At 44.5% G+C, this 20,899-nt stretch overlaps 1 protein-coding gene across 2 annotated transcripts in view; it reads right to left on the minus strand.

Annotated features, from left to right (window-relative positions):
• Window positions 1–6,666: 6,666 nt before the first annotated feature.
• camta2 (calmodulin binding transcription activator 2) overlaps window positions 6,667–20,899 on the minus strand; it is a 47,435-nt gene continuing 33,202 nt past the window's right edge. The window contains exons 22-24 of one of the 2 annotated variants that reach the window (XM_072458467.1): window positions 18,954–19,123; window positions 14,490–14,564; window positions 6,667–6,949 (exon numbers count right to left, since the gene is read on the minus strand). In XM_072458467.1, coding sequence (XP_072314568.1) covers window positions 6,898–6,949; window positions 14,490–14,564; window positions 18,954–19,123 — 297 coding nt within the window. In that variant the 3' untranslated portion in view covers window positions 6,667–6,897. The remainder of the gene's footprint in view (window positions 6,950–14,489; window positions 14,565–18,953; window positions 19,124–20,899) is intronic. The other variant, XM_072458466.1, reaches the window with a different exon arrangement.

Here is a 20,899-nt window from a genome sequence, read left to right on the forward strand (position 1 = left end):
GACGATACCACAGTTTACTACAGACGATACCACAGTTTACTACAGACGATACCACAGTTTACTACAGACGATACCACAGTTTACTACAGACGATACCACAGTTTACTACAGACGATACCACAGTTTACTACAGACGATACCACAGTTTACTGCAGACGATACCACAGTTTACTACAGACGATACCACAGTTTACTACAGACGATACCACAGTTTACTACAGACAATACCACAGTTTACTACAGACGATACCACAGTTTACTACAGACGATACCACAGTTTACTACAGGCGATACCACAGTTTACTACAGACGATACCACAGTTTACTACAGACGATACCACAGTTTACTACAGACGATACCACAGTTTACTACAGACGATACCACAGTTTACTACAGACGATACCACAGTTTACTACAGACAATACCACAGTTTACTGCAGACGATACCACAGTTTACTACAGACGATACCACAGTTTACTACAGACGATACCACAGTTTACTACAGACGATACCACAGTTTACTACAGACGATACCACAGTTTACTACAGACGATACCACAGTTTACTACAGACGATACCACAGTTTACTACAGACGATACCACAGTTTACTACAGACGATACCACAGTTTACTACAGACGATACCACAGTTTACTACAGACGATACCACAGTTTACTACAGACGATACCACAGTTTACTGCAGACGATACCACAGTTTACTACAGACGATACCACAGTTTACTACAGACGATACCACAGTTTACTACAGACGATACCACAGTTTACTACAGACGATACCACAGTTTACTACAGACGATACCACAGTTTACTGCAGACGATACCACAGTTTACTACAGACGATACCACAGTTTACTACAGACGATACCACAGTTTACTACAGACGACACCACAGTTTACCACAGACGACACCACAGTTTACCACAGACGATACCACAGTTTACTACAGACGATACCACAGTTTACTACAGACGATACCACAGTTTACTACAGACGATACCACAGTTTACTACAGACGATACCACAGTTTACTACAGACGATACCACAGTTTACTACAGACGATACCACAGTTTACTACAGACGATACCACAGTTTACTGCAGACGATACCACAGTTTACTACAGACGATACCACAGTTTACTACAGACGATACCACAGTTTACTACAGACAATACCACAGTTTACTACAGACGATACCACAGTTTACTACAGACGATACCACAGTTTACTACAGGCGATACCACAGTTTACTACAGACGATACCACAGTTTACTACAGACGATACCACAGTTTACTACAGACGATACCACAGTTTACTACAGACGATACCACAGTTTACTACAGACGATACCACAGTTTACTACAGACGATACCACAGTTTACTGCAGACGATACCACAGTTTACTACAGACGATACCACAGTTTACTACAGACGATACCACAGTTTACTACAGACGATACCACAGTTTACTACAGACGATACCACAGTTTACTACAGACGATACCACAGTTTACTACAGACGATACCACAGTTTACTACAGACGATACCACAGTTTACTACAGACGATACCACAGTTTACTACAGACGATACCACAGTTTACTACAGACGATACCACAGTTTACTACAGACGATACCACAGTTTACTACAGACGATACCACAGTTTACTACAGACGATACCACAGTTTACTACAGACGACACCACAGTTTACTACAGACGATACCACAGTTTACTACAGACGATACCACAGTTTACTACAGACGATACCACAGTTTACTACAGACGATACCACAGTTTACTACAGACGATACCACAGTTTACTACAGACGATACCACAGTTTACTACAGACGATACCACAGTTTACTACAGACGATACCACAGTTTACTGCAGACGATACCACAGTTTACTACAGACGATACCACAGTTTACTACAGACGATACCACAGTTTACTACAGACGATACCACAGTTTACTACAGACGATACCACAGTTTACTACAGACGATACCACAGTTTACTACAGACGATAATGCCGAGGGTCATTGTTTGTCGTGTAAAGGAGTTACATGATGAAGTTGTTGTGATGATTCTTTATTTCTGTTTAAAAGAATCTTTAAGAAAATAATCATAGAAAAATATTTAGCAGAATAAAAATGCAGTTTTGTTGTGAAACTTGGAATGTTTGTGGAGGATACTCGAGTATACTGACCAGTGTGATGTACTGACCAGTGTGATGTAGTGACCAGTGTGTTGTAGTGTCCAGTGTGATGTAGTGTCCAGTGTGATGTAGTGACCAGTGTGTTGTAGTGTCCAGTGTGATGTAGTGTCCAGTGTGATGTAGTGACCAGTGTGATGTAGTGTCCAGTGTGATGTAGTGTCCAGTGTGATGTAGTGACCAGTGTGATGTAGTGACCAGTGTGATGTAGTGTCCAGTGTGATGTAGTGACCAGTGTGATGTAGTGACCAGTGTGTTGTAGTGTCCAGTGTGATGTAGTGACCAGTGTGATGTAGTGACCAGTGTGTTGTAGTGTCCAGTGTGATGTAGTGACCAGTGTGATGTAGTGTCCAGTGTGATGTAGTGACCAGTGTGATGTAGTGACCAGTGTGTTGTAGTGACCAGTGTGATGTAGTGACCAGTGTGATGTAGTGTCAAGTGTGTTGTAGTGTCCAGTATTATGTTGTGTCCAGTGTGATGTAGTGACCAGTGTGATGTAGTGTCCAGTGTGATGTAGTGTCCAGTGTGTTGTAGTGTCCAGTATTATGTTGTGTCCAGTGTGTTGTAGTGACCAGTGTGTTGTAGTGACCAGTGTGATGTAGTGTCCAGTGTGATGTACTGACCAGTGTGATGTAGTGACCAGTGTGTTGTAGTGTCCAGTGTGATGTAGTGTCCAGTGTGATGTACTGACCAGTGTGATGTAGTGTCCAGTGTGATGTACTGACCAGTGTGATGTAGTGACCAGTGTGTTGTAGTGTCCAGTGTGATGTAGTGTCCAGTGTGATGTAGTGACCAGTGTGATGTAGTGTCCAGTGTGATGTAGTGTCCAGTGTGATGTAGTGACCAGTGTGTTGTAGTGACCAGTGTGATGTAGTGTCCAGTGTGATGTAGTGTCCAGTGTGTTGTAGTGTCCAGTATTATGTTGTGTCCAGTGTGTTGTAGTGACCAGTGTGTTGTAGTGTCCAGTGTGTTGTAGTGACCAGTGTGTTGTAGTGACCAGTGTGATGTAGTGTCCAGTGTGATGTACTGACCAGTGTGATGTAGTGACCAGTGTGTTGTAGTGTCCAGTGTGATGTAGTGTCCAGTGTGATGTACTGACCAGTGTGATGTAGTGTCCAGTGTGATGTACTGACCAGTGTGATGTAGTGACCAGTGTGTTGTAGTGTCCAGTGTGATGTAGTGTCCAGTGTGATGTAGTGACCAGTGTGATGTAGTGTCCAGTGTGATGTAGTGTCCAGTGTGATGTAGTGACCAGTGTGTTGTAGTGACCAGTGTGATGTAGTGTCCAGTGTGATGTAGTGTCAAGTGTGATGTACTGACCAGTGTGATGTAGTGTCAAGTGTGATGTACTGACCAGTGTGATGTAGTGACCAGTGTGATGTAGTGTCCAGTGTGATGTAGTGTCCAGTGTGATGTACTGACCAGTGTGATGTAGTGTCCAGTGTGATGTACTGACCAGTGTGATGTAGTGACCAGTGTGTTGTAGTGTCCAGTGTGATGTAGTGTCCAGTGTGATGTAGTGACCAGTGTGTTGTAGTGACCAGTGTGATGTAGTGACCAGTGTGTTGTAGTGTCCAGTGTGATGTAGTGTCCAGTGTGATGTAGTGACCAGTGTGTTGTAGTGTCCAGTGTGATGTAGTGTCCAGTGTGATGTAGTGACCAGTGTGATGTAGTGACCAGTGTGATGTAGTGTCCAGTGTGATGTAGTGTCAAGTGTGATGTACTGACCAGTGTGATGTAGTGTCAAGTGTGATGTACTGACCAGTGTGATGTAGTGTCCAGTGTGATGTAGTGTCAAGTGTGATGTACTGACCAGTGTGATGTAGTGTCCAGTGTTGAGGGAACTATATTATGATAGATCCATGCGCTTAGACACGTGGAAACGTGGGGAGGAGCCTGACGCGGCTGCAGGTGAGCGACAGGTGCGTTTTATGATTGACACGTGGCAGGACAAATGAAGCCTGCGTAAATTCAGCCTGGAAGACCTAACTCCACCATCTACGTCAAGGCCTCATGGAAGGACACGCCTCTCCCAGCGCCATCATCGCACTCAAGCGGGCGTGGCCTGGGCGTGGCCTGGGCGTGGCCTGTCCGTCTGTGAGAGTCAGATCCCTCCTTCACCATGGACTCTCCCAGGTTTCTGCGCTTATCCCAAAGAGGTTATGCATACTTAAAGTGTTTTTCAGACTTCCTATAAATGATCTGTTCTTTTCCTCTGTATCTTCCTGCGTTGCAACAATGAAATTTCCCCATGTGGGACAATAAAGGAATATCTTATCTTAAGGACAGAGGGAGGGTCTAAGGACAGAGGGAGGGTCTAAGGACAGAGGACCCTGGGACATGGTCCCTCGTCTCCACAGACATTGTTGATTGGGCCTCAGAGGAAACTGTTGTTGTGATTTTGGACTTTACAAAAATAACTTGAATTGAATGCTCTCTGTGGGAGGAGCCTGCATGTTACTGTGGGTTCTCTGGCTCCTCCCACCGTCCAATCACATGCAAGTGTCAGGCAGAGGTCCAAGTGAATGACGTGTGTTTATGTCTCTGTGTTGACCACTGTCCAGGGTGAACCCCGCCTAAAGCCCAAAGTCACTGGGATAGGCTCCAGTGACCCCGAAAGGAACAAGCGGGAGAAAAGGAAGGATAAAGTCTATAATAATAAAAGACTAAAGTGAGACAAAAGTCGTACAAACATTGACTTTATTGAGACATTGATACAAAGTCATGCAAAAGCTTCAGTGACAGAGCCAGAGGAAGGGGAGGAGTCAGAGGAAGGGGAGGAGTCAGCTGAAGTCACATGGTGCAGGCCCAAGTACAAACATGAAGCTGATTGGGCGTTAAGACTGTCACATGACTCGTGTTTTACAACAATAAATAAATAAACATTTTGAATAGAGGCTCCGCCCACAAACGCCCTCTCACCACAAGCTCTGCAGTTCAAGTCTGTGACTAATGAAATGTACACTTTAAGAACACCTCAGGGTCAGAGGTCAGAGGTCATCTGCTCTGTATGTGTGAGAGTGTCCAGAGTCTGTGTGTCAGAGGTCAGAGGTCATCTGCTCTGTATGTGTGAGTGTGTCCAGAGTCTGTGTGTCAGAGGTCAGAGGTCATCTGCTCTGTATGTGTGAGTGTGTCCAGAGTCTGTGTGTCAGAGGTCAGAGGTCATCTGCTCTGTATGTGTGAGTGTGTCCAGAGTCTGTGTGTCAGAGGTCAGAGGTCATCTGCTCTGTATGTGTGAGTGTGTCCAGAGTCTGTGTGTCAGAGGTCAGAGGTCATCTGCTCTGTATGTGTGAGTGTGTCCAGAGTCTGTGTGTCAGAGGTCAGAGGTCATCTGCTCTGTATGTGTGAGTGTGTCCAGAGTCTGTGTGTCAGAGGTCAGAGGTCATCTGCTCTGTATGTGTGAGTGTGTCCAGAGTCTGTGTGTCAGAGGTCAGAGGTCATCTGCTCTGTATGTGTGAGTGTGTCCAGAGTCTGTGTGTCAGAGGTCAGAGGTCACATTCAGACTGAGGAGCAGCTTTTATTACAATAGAAAAGTGTCAAACACAAATATAAAGTCGACTTTTGTTAAAGAACTAAACATCCTATAAATTAAAAAAAAACATATATTTTTAGATCAAAACTGAAGTCTGGACCTGACCTGTGGATGGTTCTCTGTGGATGGTTCTCTGTGGATGGTTCTCTGTGGATGGTTCTCTGTGGATGGTTCATGGTTCTCTGTGGATGGTTCTCTGTGGATGGTTCTCTGTGGATGGTTCATGGTTCTCTGTGGATGGTTCTCTGTGGATGGTTCTCTGTGGATGGTTCTCTGTGGATGGTTCTCTGTGTATGGTTCATGGTTCTCTGTGGATGGTTCTCTGTGGATGGTTCTCTGTGGATGGTTCTCTGTGGATGGTTCTCTGTGGATGGTTCTCTGTGTATGGTTCATGGTTCTCTGTGGATGGTTCTCTGTGGATGGTTCTCTGTGGATGGTTCTCTGTGTATGGTTCATGGTTCTCTGTGGATGGTTCTCTGTGGATGGTTCTCTGTGGATGGTTCTCTGTGGATGGTTATCTGTGTATGGTTCATGGTTCTCTGTGGATGGTTCTCTGTGGATGATTCATGGTTTTCTGTGGATGGTTCTCTGTGGATGGTTCTCTGTGGATGGTTCTCTGTGGATGGTTCTCTGTGTATGGTTCATGGTTCTCTGTGGATGGTTCTCTGTGGATGGTTCTCTGTGGATGGTTCTCTGTGGATGGTTATCTGTGTATGGTTCATGGTTCTCTGTGGATGGTTCTCTGTGGATGGTTCTCTGTGGATGGTTCTCTGTGGATGGTTCTCTGTGGATGGTTCTCTGTAGGTGGTTATCTGTGGATGGTTCTCTGTAGGTGGTTCTCTGTGGATGGTTCTCTGTGGATGGTTCTCTGTGGATGGTTCTCTGTAGGTGGTTCTCTGTGGATGGTTCTCTGTGGATGGTTCTCTGTGGATGGTTCTCTGTGGATGTTCTCTGTAGGTGGTTCTCTGTGGATGGTTCTCTGTGGATGTTCTCTGTAGGTGGTTTTCTGTGGATGGTTCTCTGTGGATGTTCTCTGTGGATGGTTCTCTGTATATGGTTCTCATGGTACATTCAGTTCTGGTCATTAAATATTTTTATAAAAGTGATATATTGATGTAGTAAATGTTTAAGAGAAACCAGGACGCTCCAGCTCCCGACTCTGTTTCAGCTCCTTTATCCTGGAAACACAAGAAGACCTGCTTTAGTCCTGCTTTAGTCCTGCTTTAGTCCTGGTTTAGTCCTGCTTTAGTCCTGCTTTAGACCTGCTTTAGACCTGCTTTAGTCCTGGTTTAGTCCTGCTTTAGTCCTGGTTTAGTCCTGCTTTAGTCCTGCTTTAGTCCTGCTTTAGACCTGCTTTAGACCTGCTTTAGTCCTGGTTTAGTCCTGCTTTAGTCCTGGTTTAGTCCTGCTTTAGTCCTGCTTTAGTCCTGCTTTAGACCTGCTTTAGTCCTGCTTTAGTCCTGGTTTAGTCCTGCTTTAGTCCTGGTTTAGTCCTGCTTTAGTCCTGCTTTAGTCCTGCTTTAGACCTGCTTTAGACCTGCTTTAGTCCTGGTTTAGTCCTGCTTTAGTCCTGGTTTAGTCCTGCTTTAGTCCTGCTTTAGTCCTGCTTTAGACCTGCTTTAGTCCTGCTTTAGTCCTGCTTTAGACCTGCTTTAGTCCTGCTTTAGTCCTGCTTTAGTCCTGCTTTAGTCCTGCTTTAGACCTGCTTTAGTCCTGCTTTAGTCCTGGTTTAGTCCTGCTTTAGTCCTGGTTTAGTCCTGCTTTAGTCCTGTCTTTAGTCCTGCTTTAGTCCTGCTTTAGTCCTGCTTTAGACCTGTTTTAGTCCTGCTTTAGTCCTGCTTTAGTCCTTCTTTAGTCCTAATTTAGTCCTGCTTTAGTCCTGCTTTAGTCCTGCTTTAGTCCTGCTTTAGACCTGCTTTAGTCCTGCTTTAGTCCTGTTTTAGTCCTGCTTTAGTCCTGCTTTAGTCCTGCTTTAGTCCTGCTTTAGTCCTGTTTTAGTCCTGCTTTAGACCTGCTTTAGTCCTGCTTTAGTCCTGCTTTAGTCCTGCTTTAGTCCTGTTTTAGTCCTGCTTTAGTCCTGTTTTAGTCCTGCTTTAGTCCTGTTTTAGTCCTGCTTTAGTCCTGCTTTAGTCCTGTTTTAGTCCTGTTTTAGTCCTGCTTTAGTCCTGCTTTAGTCCTGCTTTAGTCCTGTTTTAGTCCTGCTTTAGTCCTGCTTTAGTCCTGCTTTAGTCCTGCTTTAGTCCTGTTTTAGTCCTGCTTTAGACCTGTTTTAGTCCTGCTTTAGTCCTGCTTTAGTCCTGCTTTAGTCCTGCTTTAGTCGTGTTTTAGTCCTGCTTTAGTCCTGCTTTAGACCTGCTTTAGACCTGCTTTAGTCCTGCTTTAGACCTGTTTTAGTCCTGCTTTAGTCCTGCTTTAGACCTGCTTTAGTCCTGCTTTAGTCCTGTTTTAGTCCTGCTTTAGACCTGTTTTAGTCCTGCTTTAGTCCTGCTTTAGTCCTGCTTTAGTCGTGTTTTAGTCCTGCTTTAGTCCTGATTTAGACCTGTTTTAGTCCTGCTTTAGTCCTGCTTTAGTCCTGCTTTAGACCTGTTTTAGTCCTGCTTTAGTCGTGTTTTAGTCCTGCTTTAGTCCTGCTTTAGACCTGTCTTTAGTCCTGCTTTAGTCCTGTTTTAGTCCTGCTTTAGTCCTGCTTTAGTCCTGCTTTAGACCTGTTTTAGTCCTGCTTTAGTCCTGCTTTAGTCCTGCTTTAGTCGTGTTTTAGTCCTGCTTTAGTCCTGCTTTAGACCTGTCTTTAGTCCTGCTTTAGTCCTGTTTTAGTCCTGCTTTAGTCCTGCTTTAGACCTGTTTTAGTCCTGCTTTAGTCCTGCTTTAGTCCTGCTTTAGTCCTGCTTTAGACCTGCTTTAGTCCTGCTTTAGTCCTGCTTTAGTCCTGCTTTAGTCCTGTTTTAGTCCTGCTTTAGTCCTGCTTTAGTCCTGCTTTAGTCCTGTTTTAGTTCTGTTTTAGTCCTGCTTTAGTCCTGCTTTAGACCTGCTTTAGTCCTGCTTTAGTCCTGCTTTAGTCCTGTTTTAGTCCTGCTTTAGTCCTGCTTTAGTCCTGCTTTAGTCCTGCTTTAGTCCTGTTTTAGTCCTGCTTTAGTCCTGCTTTAGTCCTGCTTTAGTCGTGTTTTAGTCCTGCTTTAGTCCTGCTTTAGACCTGCTTTAGACCTGTTTTAGACCTGCTTTAGTCCTGCTTTAGTCCTGCTTTAGTCCTGCTTTAGTCCTGCTTTAGTCGTGTTTTAGTCCTGTTTTAGTCCTGCTTTAGTCCTGCTTTAGTCCTGTTTTAGTCCTGTTTTAGTCCTGCTTTAGTCCTGTTTTAGTCCTGCTTTAGACCTGCTTTAGTCCTGCTTTAGTCCTGCTTTAGTCCTGCTTTAGTCCCGTTTTAGTCCCGCTTTAGTCCCGTTTTAGTCCCGCTTTAGTCCCGCTTTAGTCCCGCTTTAGTCCCGCTTTGGTCCCGTTTTAGTCCCGCTTTAGTCCCGCTTTAGTCCCGCTTTAGTCCCGTTTTAGTCCCGCTTTAGACCCGTTTTAGTCCTGCTTTAGTCCTGCTTTAGTCCTGCTTTAGTCGTGTTTTAGTCCTGCTTTAGTCCTGCTTTAGTCCTGCTTTAGTCCTGCTTTAGACCTGCTTTAGACCTGCTTTAGTCCTGCTTTAGACCTGTTTTAGTCCTGCTTTAGTCCTGCTTTAGACCTGCTTTAGTCCTGCTTTAGTCCTGTTTTAGTCCTGCTTTAGACCTGCTTTAGTCCTGATTTAGACCTGTTTTAGTCCTGCTTTAGTCCTGCTTTAGACCTGTTTTAGTCCTGCTTTAGTCCTGCTTTAGTCCTGCTTTAGTCCTGCTTTAGTCGTGTTTTAGTCCTGCTTTAGTCCCGCTTTAGTCCCGCTTTAGTCCCGCTTTAGTCCCGCTTTAGACCTGCTTTAGTCCTGCTTTAGTCCTGCTTTAGTCCTGGTTTAGACCTGCTTTAGTCCTGCTTTAGTCCTGCTTTAGTCCTGCTTTAGTCCTGTTTTAGTCCTGCTTTAGACCTGTTTTAGTCCTGCTTTAGTCCTGCTTTAGTCCTGCTTTAGTCCTGCTTTAGTCGTGTTTTAGTCCTGCTTTAGTCCCGCTTTAGTCCCGCTTTAGTCCCGCTTTAGTCCCGCTTTAGACCTGCTTTAGTCCTGCTTTAGTCCTGCTTTAGTCCTGGTTTAGACCTGCTTTAGTCCTGCTTTAGTCCTGCTTTAGTCTTGTTTTAGTCTTGTTTTAGTCCTGCTTTAGTCCCGCTTTAGACCCGCTTTAGTCCCGCTTTAGTCCCGCTTTAGACCTGCTTTAGTCCTGCTTTAGTCCTGCTTTAGACCTGCTTTAGACCTGCTTTAGTCCTGCTTTAGTCCTGCTTTAGTCCTGCTTTAGTCCTGCTTTAGTCCTGTTTTAGTCCTGCTTTAGTCCCGCTTTAGTCCTACTTTAGTCCTGGTTTAGTCCTACTTTAGTCCTGCTTTAGTCCTGCTTTAGTCCTGTTTTAGTCCTGGTTTAGACCTGCTTTAGTCCTACTTTAGTCCTGGTTTAGTCCCGCTTTAGTCCTGCTTTAGTCCTGGTTTAGTCCTTCTGTAGTCCTGGTTTAGTCCTGGTTTAGTCCTGCTTTAGACCTGGTTTAGTCCTGGTTTAGTCCTTCTTTAGTCCTTCTTTAGTCCTTCTTTAGTCCCGCTTTAGACCCGCTTTAGACCCGCTTTAGTCCTGCTTTAGTCCTGTTTTAGTCCTGCTTTAGACCTGTTTTAGTCCTGCTTTAGTCCTGCTTTAGTCCTGGTTTAGACCTGCTTTAGTCCTGCTTTAGTCCTGCTTTAGTCTTGTTTTAGTCCTGCTTTAGTCCTGCTTTAGTCCTGCTTTAGTCCTGGTTTACACCTGCTTTAGTCCTGCTTTAGTCCTGCTTTAGTCTTGTTTTAGTCTTGTTTTAGTCTTGTTTTAGTCCTGCTTTAGACCTGCTTTAGTCCTGCTTTAGTCCTGCTTTAGACCTGTTTTAGTCCTGCTTTAGTCCTGCTTTAGTCCTGCTTTAGTCCTGCTTTAGTCCTGCTTTAGTCGTGTTTTAGTCCTGCTTTAGTCCTGCTTTAGTCCTGCTTTAGTCCTGCTTTAGACCTGCTTTAGTCCTGCTTTAGACCTGTTTTAGTCCTGCTTTAGTCCTGCTTTAGTCCTGCTTTAGTCCTGCTTTAGTCCTGCTTTAGTCCTGCTTTAGTCCTGCTTTAGTCCTGTTTTAGTCCTGCTTTAGTCCTGCTTTAGTCCTGCTTTAGTCCTGCTTTAGACCTGCTTTAGTCCTGCTTTAGACCTGTTTTAGTCCTGCTTTAGTCCTGCTTTAGTCCTGCTTTAGACCTGTTTTAGTCCCGCTTTAGTCCTACTTTAGTCCTGGTTTAGTCCTACTTTAGTCCTGCTTTAGTCCTGCTTTAGACCTGCTTTAGTCCTGCTTTAGACCTGCTTTAGTCCTGCTTTAGTCCTGCTTTAGTCCTGTTTTAGTCCTGCTTTAGACCTGTTTTAGTCCTGCTTTAGTCCTGCTTTAGACCTGCTTTAGACCTGCTTTAGTCCTGCTTTAGTCCTGCTTTAGTCCTGCTTTAGTCCTGTTTTAGTCCTGCTTTAGTCCCGCTTTAGTCCCACTTTAGTCCCACTTTAGTCCTGGTTTAGTCCTACTTTAGTCCTGCTTTAGTCCTGCTTTAGTCCTGTTTTAGTCCTGTTTTAGTCCTGTTTTAGTCCTGGTTTAGACCTGCTTTAGTCCTACTTTAGTCCTGGTTTAGTCCCGCTTTAGTCCTGCTTTAGTCCTGGTTTAGTCCTGCTTTAGTCCTGCTTTAGTCCTGCTTTAGACCTGCTTTAGACCTGCTTTAGTCCTGCTTTAGTCCTGTTTTAGTCCTGCTTTAGACCTGCTTTAGTCCTGATTTAGACCTGTTTTAGTCCTGCTTTAGTCCTGCTTTAGTCCTGCTTTAGACCTGTTTTAGTCCTGCTTTAGTCCTGCTTTAGTCCTGCTTTAGACCTGTTTTAGTCCTGCTTTAGTCCTGCTTTAGTCGTGTTTTAGTCCTGCTTTAGTCCTGCTTTAGTCCTGCTTTAGACCTGCTTTAGTCCTGCTTTAGTCCTGCTTTAGTCCTGTTTTAGTCCTGCTTTAGACCTGTTTTAGTCCTGCTTTAGTCCTGCTTTAGTCGTGTTTTAGTCCTGCTTTAGTCCTGCTTTAGTCCTGGTTTACACCTGCTTTAGTCCTGCTTTAGTCCTGCTTTAGTCCCGCTTTAGTCCCGCTTTAGTCCCGCTTTAGTCCCGCTTTAGTCCCGTTTTAGTCCTGCTTTAGACCTGCTTTAGTCCTGCTTTAGTCCTGGTTTAGACCTGCTTTAGTCCTGTTTTAGTCCTGCTTTAGTCCCGCTTTAGTCCTACTTTAGTCCTGCTTTAGTCCTGCTTTAGTCCTGGTTTAGACCTGCTTTAGTCCTGCTTTAGTCCTGCTTTAGACCTGCTTTAGACCTGCTTTAGTCCTGCTTTAGTCCTGCTTTAGTCCTGCTTTAGTCCTGTTTTAGTCCTGCTTTAGTCCCGCTTTAGTCCCACTTTAGTCCTGGTTTAGTCCTACTTTAGTCCTGCTTTAGTCCTGCTTTAGTCCTGTTTTAGTCCTGTTTTAGTCCTGTTTTAGTCCTGGTTTAGACCTGCTTTAGTCCTACTTTAGTCCTGGTTTAGTCCCGCTTTAGTCCTGCTTTAGTCCTGGTTTAGTCCTTCTTTAGTCCTGGTTTAGTCCTGGTTTAGTCCTGCTTTAGACCTGTTTTAGTCCTGCTTTAGTCCTGCTTTAGTCCTGCTTTAGTCCTGGTTTAGACCTGCTTTAGTCCTGCTTTAGTCCTGCTTTAGTCTTGTTTTAGTCCTGCTTTAGTCCTGTTTTAGTCCTGCTTTAGTCCTGCTTTAGTCCTGCTTTAGTCCTGGTTTAGACCTGCTTTAGTCCTGCTTTAGTCCTGCTTTAGTCTTGTTTTAGTCCTGCTTTAGTCCTGCTTTAGTCCTGCTTTAGTCCTGGTTTAGACCTGCTTTAGTCCTGCTTTAGTCCTGCTTTAGACCTGTTTTAGTCCTGCTTTAGTCCTGCTTTAGTCCTGCTTTAGTCGTGTTTTAGTCCTGCTTTAGTCCTGCTTTAGTCCCGCTTTAGTCCCGCTTTAGTCCCGCTTTAGTCCCGCTTTAGTCCCGTTTTAGTCCTGCTTTAGACCTGCTTTAGTCCTGCTTTAGTCCTGCTTTAGACCTGCTTTAGTCCTGCTTTAGTCCTGCTTTAGTCCTGGTTTAGACCTGCTTTAGTCCTGTTTTAGTCCTGCTTTAGTCCCGCTTTAGTCCTACTTTAGTCCTGCTTTAGTCCTGCTTTAGTCCTGGTTTAGACCTGCTTTAGTCCTGCTTTAGTCCTGCTTTAGTCTTGTTTTAGTCCTGCTTTAGTCCTGCTTTAGACCTGCTTTAGTCCTGCTTTAGTCCTGCTTTAGTCCTGCTTTAGTCCTGTTTTAGTCCTGCTTTAGTCCCGCTTTAGTCCCACTTTAGTCCTGGTTTAGTCCTACTTTAGTCCTGCTTTAGTCCTGCTTTAGTCCTGTTTTAGTCCTGTTTTAGTCCTGTTTTAGTCCTGGTTTAGACCTGCTTTAGTCCTACTTTAGTCCTGGTTTAGTCCCGCTTTAGTCCTGCTTTAGTCCTGGTTTAGTCCTTCTTTAGTCCTGGTTTAGTCCTGGTTTAGTCCTGCTTTAGACCTGGTTTAGTCCTGGTTTAGTCCTTCTTTAGTCCTTCTTTAGTCCTTCTTTAGTCCTGGTTTAGTCCTGCTTTAGACCTGTTTTAGTCCTGCTTTAGTCCTGCTTTAGTCCTGTTTTAGTCCTGCTTTAGACCTGTTTTAGTCCTGCTTTAGTCCTGCTTTAGTCCTGCTTTAGTCCTGGTTTAGTCCTGCTTTAGTCTTGTTTTAGTCTTGTTTTAGTCCTGCTTTAGTCCTGCTTTAGTCCTGCTTTAGTCCTGCTTTAGTCCTGGTTTAGACCTGCTTTAGTCCTGCTTTAGTCCTGCTTTACTCTTGTTTTAGTCCTGCTTTAGACCTGCTTTAGACCTGCTTTAGTCCTACTTTAGTCCTGGTTTAGTCCTACTTTAGTCCTGCTTTAGACCTGCTTTAGTCCTGCTTTAGTCCTACTTTAGTCCTGGTTTAGTCCTACTTTAGTCCTGCTTTAGTCCTGCTTTAGTCCTGTTTTAGTCCTGTTTTAGTCCTGTTTTAGTCCTGGTTTAGACCTGCTTTAGTCCTACTTTAGTCCTGGTTTAGTCCCGCTTTAGTCCTGCTTTAGTCCTGGTTTAGTCCTTCTTTAGTCCTGGTTTAGTCCTTCTTTAGTCCTGGTTTAGTCCTGGTTTAGTCCTGCTTTAGACCTGGTTTAGTCCTGGTTTAGTCCTTCTTTAGTCCTGGTTTAGTCCTGGTTTAGTCCTTGTTTAGTCCTTCTTTAGTCCTTCTTTAGTCCTGGTTTAGTCCTGGTTTAGTCCTGGTTTAGTCCTGGTTTAGTCCTTGTTTAGTCCTTCTTTAGTCCTGGTTTAGTCCTTCTTTAGTCCTGGTTTAGTCCTGGTTTAGTCCTTGTTTAGTCCTTCTTTAGTCCTGGTTTAGTCCTTCTTTAGTCCTGGTTTAGTCCTGGTTTAGTCCTTGTTTAGTCCTTCTTTAGTCCTTCTTTAGTCCTGGTTTAGTCCTGGTTTAGTCCTGCTTTAGTCCTGCTTTAGTCCTGCTTTAGTTTCAGACCTGTGTCTGCAGCGTCGTAAGAATCTCATGATCTTTCGTGCTGCCTGGTCTTGTTTCTTTGTCAGAAATGAGCCCCTGAAACAGACAGACTTTAGTCCTGGTTTAGTTCATTACAAACACATAAAACCATCTCAAACACAAGAAAAACAAGAATAATTAAAGCCGCAAGCGGCATCCAACGGCCCTCGCGGGCCGCCGGCCTTCCGACTCTGCTCTCTGCATTTTACAGAGATGGCGCTAACGCAATTGTCTAAGAACTAAGACAGCGACACATTGGACATGTACAATGCTGTGCTTAACCAGTGCAAATGAACACAAATATCGGTCAAATGTGCAGCTCCAGCGCACAGAGACCGTGACACTTGGAATAAAAATATGGATAACTTTTGATGCTCCGCTTGTGTAGATTATTTTTCCCAAATATGAACTTGATCGGATAATCGCCCTAGGAGGAGTTTGTTAAAGTGTGAAGTGTAAAAATGTGGTCATTTTAGAGATTTTGCGGTTTCCCCATAGGGATAACATGGGATGTTTCTGTCATCGCTACGGCTACGCTTTACCAAATATGACTTTGGCTCCCAAACTTTTATTTTGGGGATGGTAAATGAGAATTGTGTGCAAAATGTCATGTCATTTGGAAAAACTCTTGTTTATAGGCCACTCTGAAGGCCAAATAGTCCAAATTCTGCGAAAAGTTTGCGGCTCAGCTGCACAGAGACCGTAAATGTTATCCATAAAATTTGAATAACCTTTGATGCCCCACTTGTATAGAGGAGGTACAGCGATTTTGAGATCGGTGGGCCAAACGCACTAGGAGGAGTTTGTTAAAGTGTGAAGCGTAAATGTGAACATTTCAAGGATTTGGCGTTTTTCCCATTTGTGACAGTATATTTGCAGCTCCACGGCACAGAGACCGTACCACTTAAAATCAAAATATGGATAACTTTTGATGCCCCGTTTGTGTAGATGATTTTCCCCAAATATGAGCTTGATCGGGCAATCGCCCTAGGAGGAGTTCGTTAAAGTGTGAAGCGTAAAAATGTGGTCATTTTAGAGATTTCGCTGTTTTCCCATTTCTGACATATATTTGCGGGTCCGCCACACAGAGACCGTAGCACTTAGAATCAAAATATGGATACGTTTTGATGCCCCGCTTGTGTAGATGATATTCTCCAAATATGAACTTGATCGGACAATCGCCCTAGGAGGAGTTCATTAAAGTGTGAAGCGTAAAAATGTGGTGATTTGAGCGATTCTACGATTTTCCCATAAGGATAACATGGGATGTTTCTGTCATCGCTACGGTTACGCCGTACAAAATATGACTTTGGCTCTCATACTTTCATGATCAGGATGGCAAATTAGAATTTTGTTCAAAATATCATGTCATTTGGAAAAACTCTATTGCTTATAGGCCACTCTGAAGGCCAAATAGTCAGAATTCTGGGAAACGTTTGCGGCTCCGTCGCACAGAAATCGTAAAAGCTATCCTTAAAATTTGGATAACTTTAGATGCCCCACTTGTCTAGAGGACGTACACCGATTTTGAGGTTGGTGGGCAAAACGCACTAGGAGGAGTTCGTTGAAGTGTAAAACATAAAAATGTGGTAATTTGAGAGATTTGGTGGTTTTCCCATAGGGATAACATGGGAGGTTTCTGTCATCGCTACGACTACGCCGTAAAAATTTAGGCATTTTTGTGATTGGCTTTTGTGATCGGGACGGCAAAATAGAATTTTGGGTAAAGTTTAGACAATTTTGGTAAAACAAATTTTTGACCTTCAATGTTAATTTAAAGGTCACTCTGTAGGGGGCGCTATCGCGGCCATTTCAATTTTGTCAGCCTAAACTGGTCCAAACTAGAAAGTTTAACAACTGATTCAAATTTGGTCCTAATCGGACTGGTTTTGATCAAATGGGAGCAATTTTTAGATCTGCAATATTCCAAAATAAGTTGTCCAACTTTGCGGCTGCGCCGCACACAGACCGTAAAAGGTATCTCAAAAAATTGAATAACTTTAGATGCCCCACTTGTCCAGAGGACGTCCGCCGATTTTGAAGTCGGTGGGCAAAACGCCCTAGGAGGAGTTCGTCAAAGTTTGACGTGAACAAAATGACTAACACAGCGTATTTTCATTTTCAAAGGAAGATGGCGGCCATAGGGTAAGTCTGGGGGCGTGGCCACAATGATTTTTTTTGTTCGTCCTCACGAGAGGAATGCGTGTCCCGAATTTCGTAGCTTTACGCCAAAGTTGACCTCGGGGCGTCTCCCATAGGCGCAATGTATTTTGACTTTTGTCGGTGACGCTGTCGCGCCATTTTTTAACGAAAAAAAAAATGGCCCAGAAAAAATAAAATTTTTCGCCGATTCTGAATTTTGGGCAAAGTTTGGTGAGTTTTTGAGCATGTTCAGGGGGTCAAATTAGAGCTCAAAGCGCTGAAGAAGAACAAGAAAAAAAATAATAATATTTTTAGCAAAAACAATATAGCCGTTTTCACTATAACAACAAATTATACATCGTTTGAAAGCTCTAAGCCTTCCCGATGCCGCCATGGGGTGGAATCATCATTACGAGCGCTTACGCGCTCGTCACTCCCTATTCCGTCGGGATGCCCCGCCCACTCCCCATAGACTTCCATTGATTTGAGCAGATACAAGCATGGCCCATGCCTGCGGCATGGATTATCGCGTACGGGACGATGTCAGGAGGGTTTTTGGAGGAATGCAGCGCTTCGCGCTGCTGTTGTCAACAATTAGTGAATGGGCTACGCCCATTCACTAATTGTTGACTATTTCTGTCATAGCAGGAGTAAGTATGCATGATCCATGCCTTCGGCATGGGCTAGTTCACTGTACTTGCCAGGGGCGACGGGGTACCAAACATGCGGGCTGCGCCCGCATGTTTGGTCGAACAGTTGCAACGCTGCCTTCGGCCTTCGGCAGCGTTGCGGGAGCAATAGGCCCTCCGCCCTGCTGGGGCTCGGGCCTAATAAGTCTGGATTCCTTCCTTTTCTCCCGCTTGTTCCCTTTCGGGGTCACAGGTTACTGCAGCCTGTCCCAGTGACTTTGGGCCTTAGGCGGGGCACTGGAGCTGTAATTTTTTTCGTCTCTCTCTGGCCCCTCCCCCCCTCATGTCCGGCCCCTCCCCCCCTCATGTCCGGCCCCTCCCCCCCTCATGTCCGGCCCCTCCCCCCTCATGTCCGCCCCCCCCTCATGTCCGGCGCCTCCCCCCTCATGTCCGGCCCCTCCCCCCTCATGTCTGGCCCCTCCCCCCCTCATGTCCGGCGCCTCCCCCCTCATGTCCGGCCCCTCCCCCCTCATGTCTGGCCCCTCCCCCCCTCATGTCTGGCCCCTCCCCCCTCATGTCTGGCCCCTCCCCCCTCATGTCTGGCCCCCTCCCCCCCTCATGTCTGGCCCCTCCCCCCCTCATGTCTGGCCCCTCCCCCCTCATGTCTGGCCCCTCCCCCCCTCATGTCTGGCCCCTCCCCCCTCATGTCTGGCCCCTCCCCCCTGAACATCCTTTGGTCTGTTTATCAGTGGAAGTTATGAACTCTGTTGTTACTGTCGTGATCACATGACATGATATTTATGTATTTATTGATTTAATCTTTATTATTTTCCCCTTGTTGGGAAATGGGAGGTTTTGTTTATAGGAATTTTTGTTTTTCAACCTTCCTATAAATGATCTGTTCTTTTCCTCTGGATCTTCCTGTGTTGCAACAATGAAATTTCCCCATGTGGGACAATAAAGGAATATCTTATCTTATCTGAACTGTGGAACTCCATCAAGAACTATTTATAGTTCTGTAGAGAACATTTACCCCTCCTGTAGCTCAATGATTCCTGTAGCTCAGTGGTTCCTGTAGCTCAATGATTCCTGTAGCTCAGTGGTCAGAGTGTAATGTAGCTCAATAATTCCTGTAGCTCAGTGGTCAGTGTGTAATGTAGCTCAATGATTCCTGTAGCTCAGTGGTTCCTGTAGCTCAATGATTACTGTAGCTCAGTGGTCAGAGTGTAATGTAGCTCAATTATTCCTGTAGCTCAGTTGTCAGAGTGTAATGTAGCTCAGTGATTCCTGTAGCTCAGTGGTTCCTGTAGCTCAATGATTACTGTAGCTCAGTGGTCAGAGTGTAATGTAGCTCAATGATTCCTGTAGCTCAGTGGTCAGAGTGTAATGTAGCTCAGTGATTCCTGTAGCTCAGTGGTTCCTGTAGCTCAATGATTACTGTAGCTCAGTGGTCAGAGTGTAATGTAGCTCAGTGATTCCTGTAGCTCAGTGGTTCCTGTAGCTCAATGATTACTGTAGCTCAGTGGTCAGAGTGTAATGTAGCTCAATGATTCCTGTAGCTCAGTGGTCAGAGTGTGATGTAGCTCAGTGATTCCTGTAGCTCAGTGGTTCCAGTAGCTCAGTGGTCAGAGTGTGATGTAACTCAGTGGTTCCTGTAGCTCAGTGGGTGGTGTACCTGCTGCTGGCCGCCCTCTGCTTCCTCTCGTACTCCTTGTAGCTCCTGTAGTACTGCTGGATGAGCACGGCGGCGCGGCGACTCTGCTGGAAGCGCTTCTGTTCATAGTACGAGCGGAACTTGGACTGGATCAAGATGGCCGCCTGCGTCATCTTCTTGTACAGCGCGTACTAAAGAACACGGAACAAACAGGCTAAAGAATAAACAGGCTAAAGAACACGGAACAAACACACTAAAGAACAGGGAACAAACAGGCTAAAGAACACGGAACAAACAGGCTAAAGAATAAACAGGCTAAAGAACACGGAACAAACACACTAAAGAACATGGAACAAACACACTAAAGAACATGGAACAAACAGGCTAAAGAACACGGAACAAACAGGCTAAAGAACACAGAAAAAACACGCTAAAGAACACGGAACAAACAGGCTAAAGAACACAGAAAAAACACGCTAAAGAACACGGAACAAACAGGCTAAAGAACACGGAACAAACACATAAAGAACATGGAACAAACACACTAAAGAACATGGAACAAACACACTAAAGAACATGGAACAAACAGGCTAAAGAACACAGAAAAAACACGCTAAAGAACACGGAACAAACAGGCTAAAGAACATGGAACAAACAGGCTAAAGAACATGGAACAAACAGGCTAAAGAATAAACAGGCTAAAGAACACGGAACAAACACACTAAAGAACATGGAACAAACAGGCTAAAGAACACGGAACAAACAGGCTAAAGAATAAACAGGCTAAAGAACACGGAACAAACACACTAAAGAACATGGAACAAACACACTAAAGAACATGGAACAAACACACTAAAGAACATGGAACAAACAGGCTAAAGAACACAGAAAAAACACGCTAAAGAACACGGAACAAACAGGCTAAAGAACATGGAACAAACAGGCTAAAGAACACGGAACAAACAGGCTAAAGAACACAGAAAAAACACGCTAAAGAACACGGAACAAACAGGCTAAAGAACATGGAACAAACACGCTAAAGAACATGGAACAAACACGCTAAAGAACACGGAACAAACAGGCTAAAGAACACAGAAGAAACACGCTAAAGAACACGGAACAAACAGGCTAAAGAACACAGAAGAAACACGCTAAAGAACACGGAACAAACAGGCTAAAGAACATGGAACAAACAGGCTAAAGAATAAACAGGCTAAAGAACACGGAACAAACACACTAAAGAACATGGAACAAACAGGCTAAAGAACACGGAACAAACAGGCTAAAGAATAAACAGGCTAAAGAACACGGAACAAACACACTAAAGAACATGGAACAAACACACTAAAGAACATGGAACAAACACACTAAAGAACATGGAACAAACAGGCTAAAGAACACAGAAAAAACACGCTAAAGAACACGGAACAAACAGGCTAAAGAACATGGAACAAACAGGCTAAAGAACACGGAACAAACAGGCTAAAGAACACAGAAAAAACACGCTAAAGAACACGGAACAAACAGGCTAAAGAACATGGAACAAACACGCTAAAGAACATGGAACAAACACGCTAAAGAACACGGAACAAACAGGCTAAAGAACACAGAAGAAACACGCTAAAGAACACGGAACAAACACGCTAAAGAACACGGAACAAACAGGCTAAAGAACATGGAACAAACAGGCTAAAGAACACGGAACAAACAGGCTAAAGAACATGGAACAAACAGGCTAAAGAACACGGAACAAACAGGCTAAAGAACACAGAAAAAACACGCTAAAGAACACGGAACAAACAGGCTAAAGAACATGGAACAAACACGCTAAAGAACATGGAACAAACACGCTAAAGAACACGGAACAAACAGGCTAAAGAACACAGAAGAAACACGCTAAAGAACACGGAACAAACAGGCTAAAGAACACAGAAGAAACACGCTAAAGAACACGGAACAAACAGGCT

Source organism: Eucyclogobius newberryi, unplaced genomic scaffold (genome assembly GCF_026437365.1).
Source record: "Eucyclogobius newberryi isolate DKJ021-1_F unplaced genomic scaffold, fEucNew1.0.hap1 SCAF_22, whole genome shotgun sequence".
In the NCBI taxonomy this organism is placed as follows: Eukaryota; Metazoa; Chordata; class Actinopteri; order Gobiiformes; family Gobiidae; genus Eucyclogobius; species Eucyclogobius newberryi.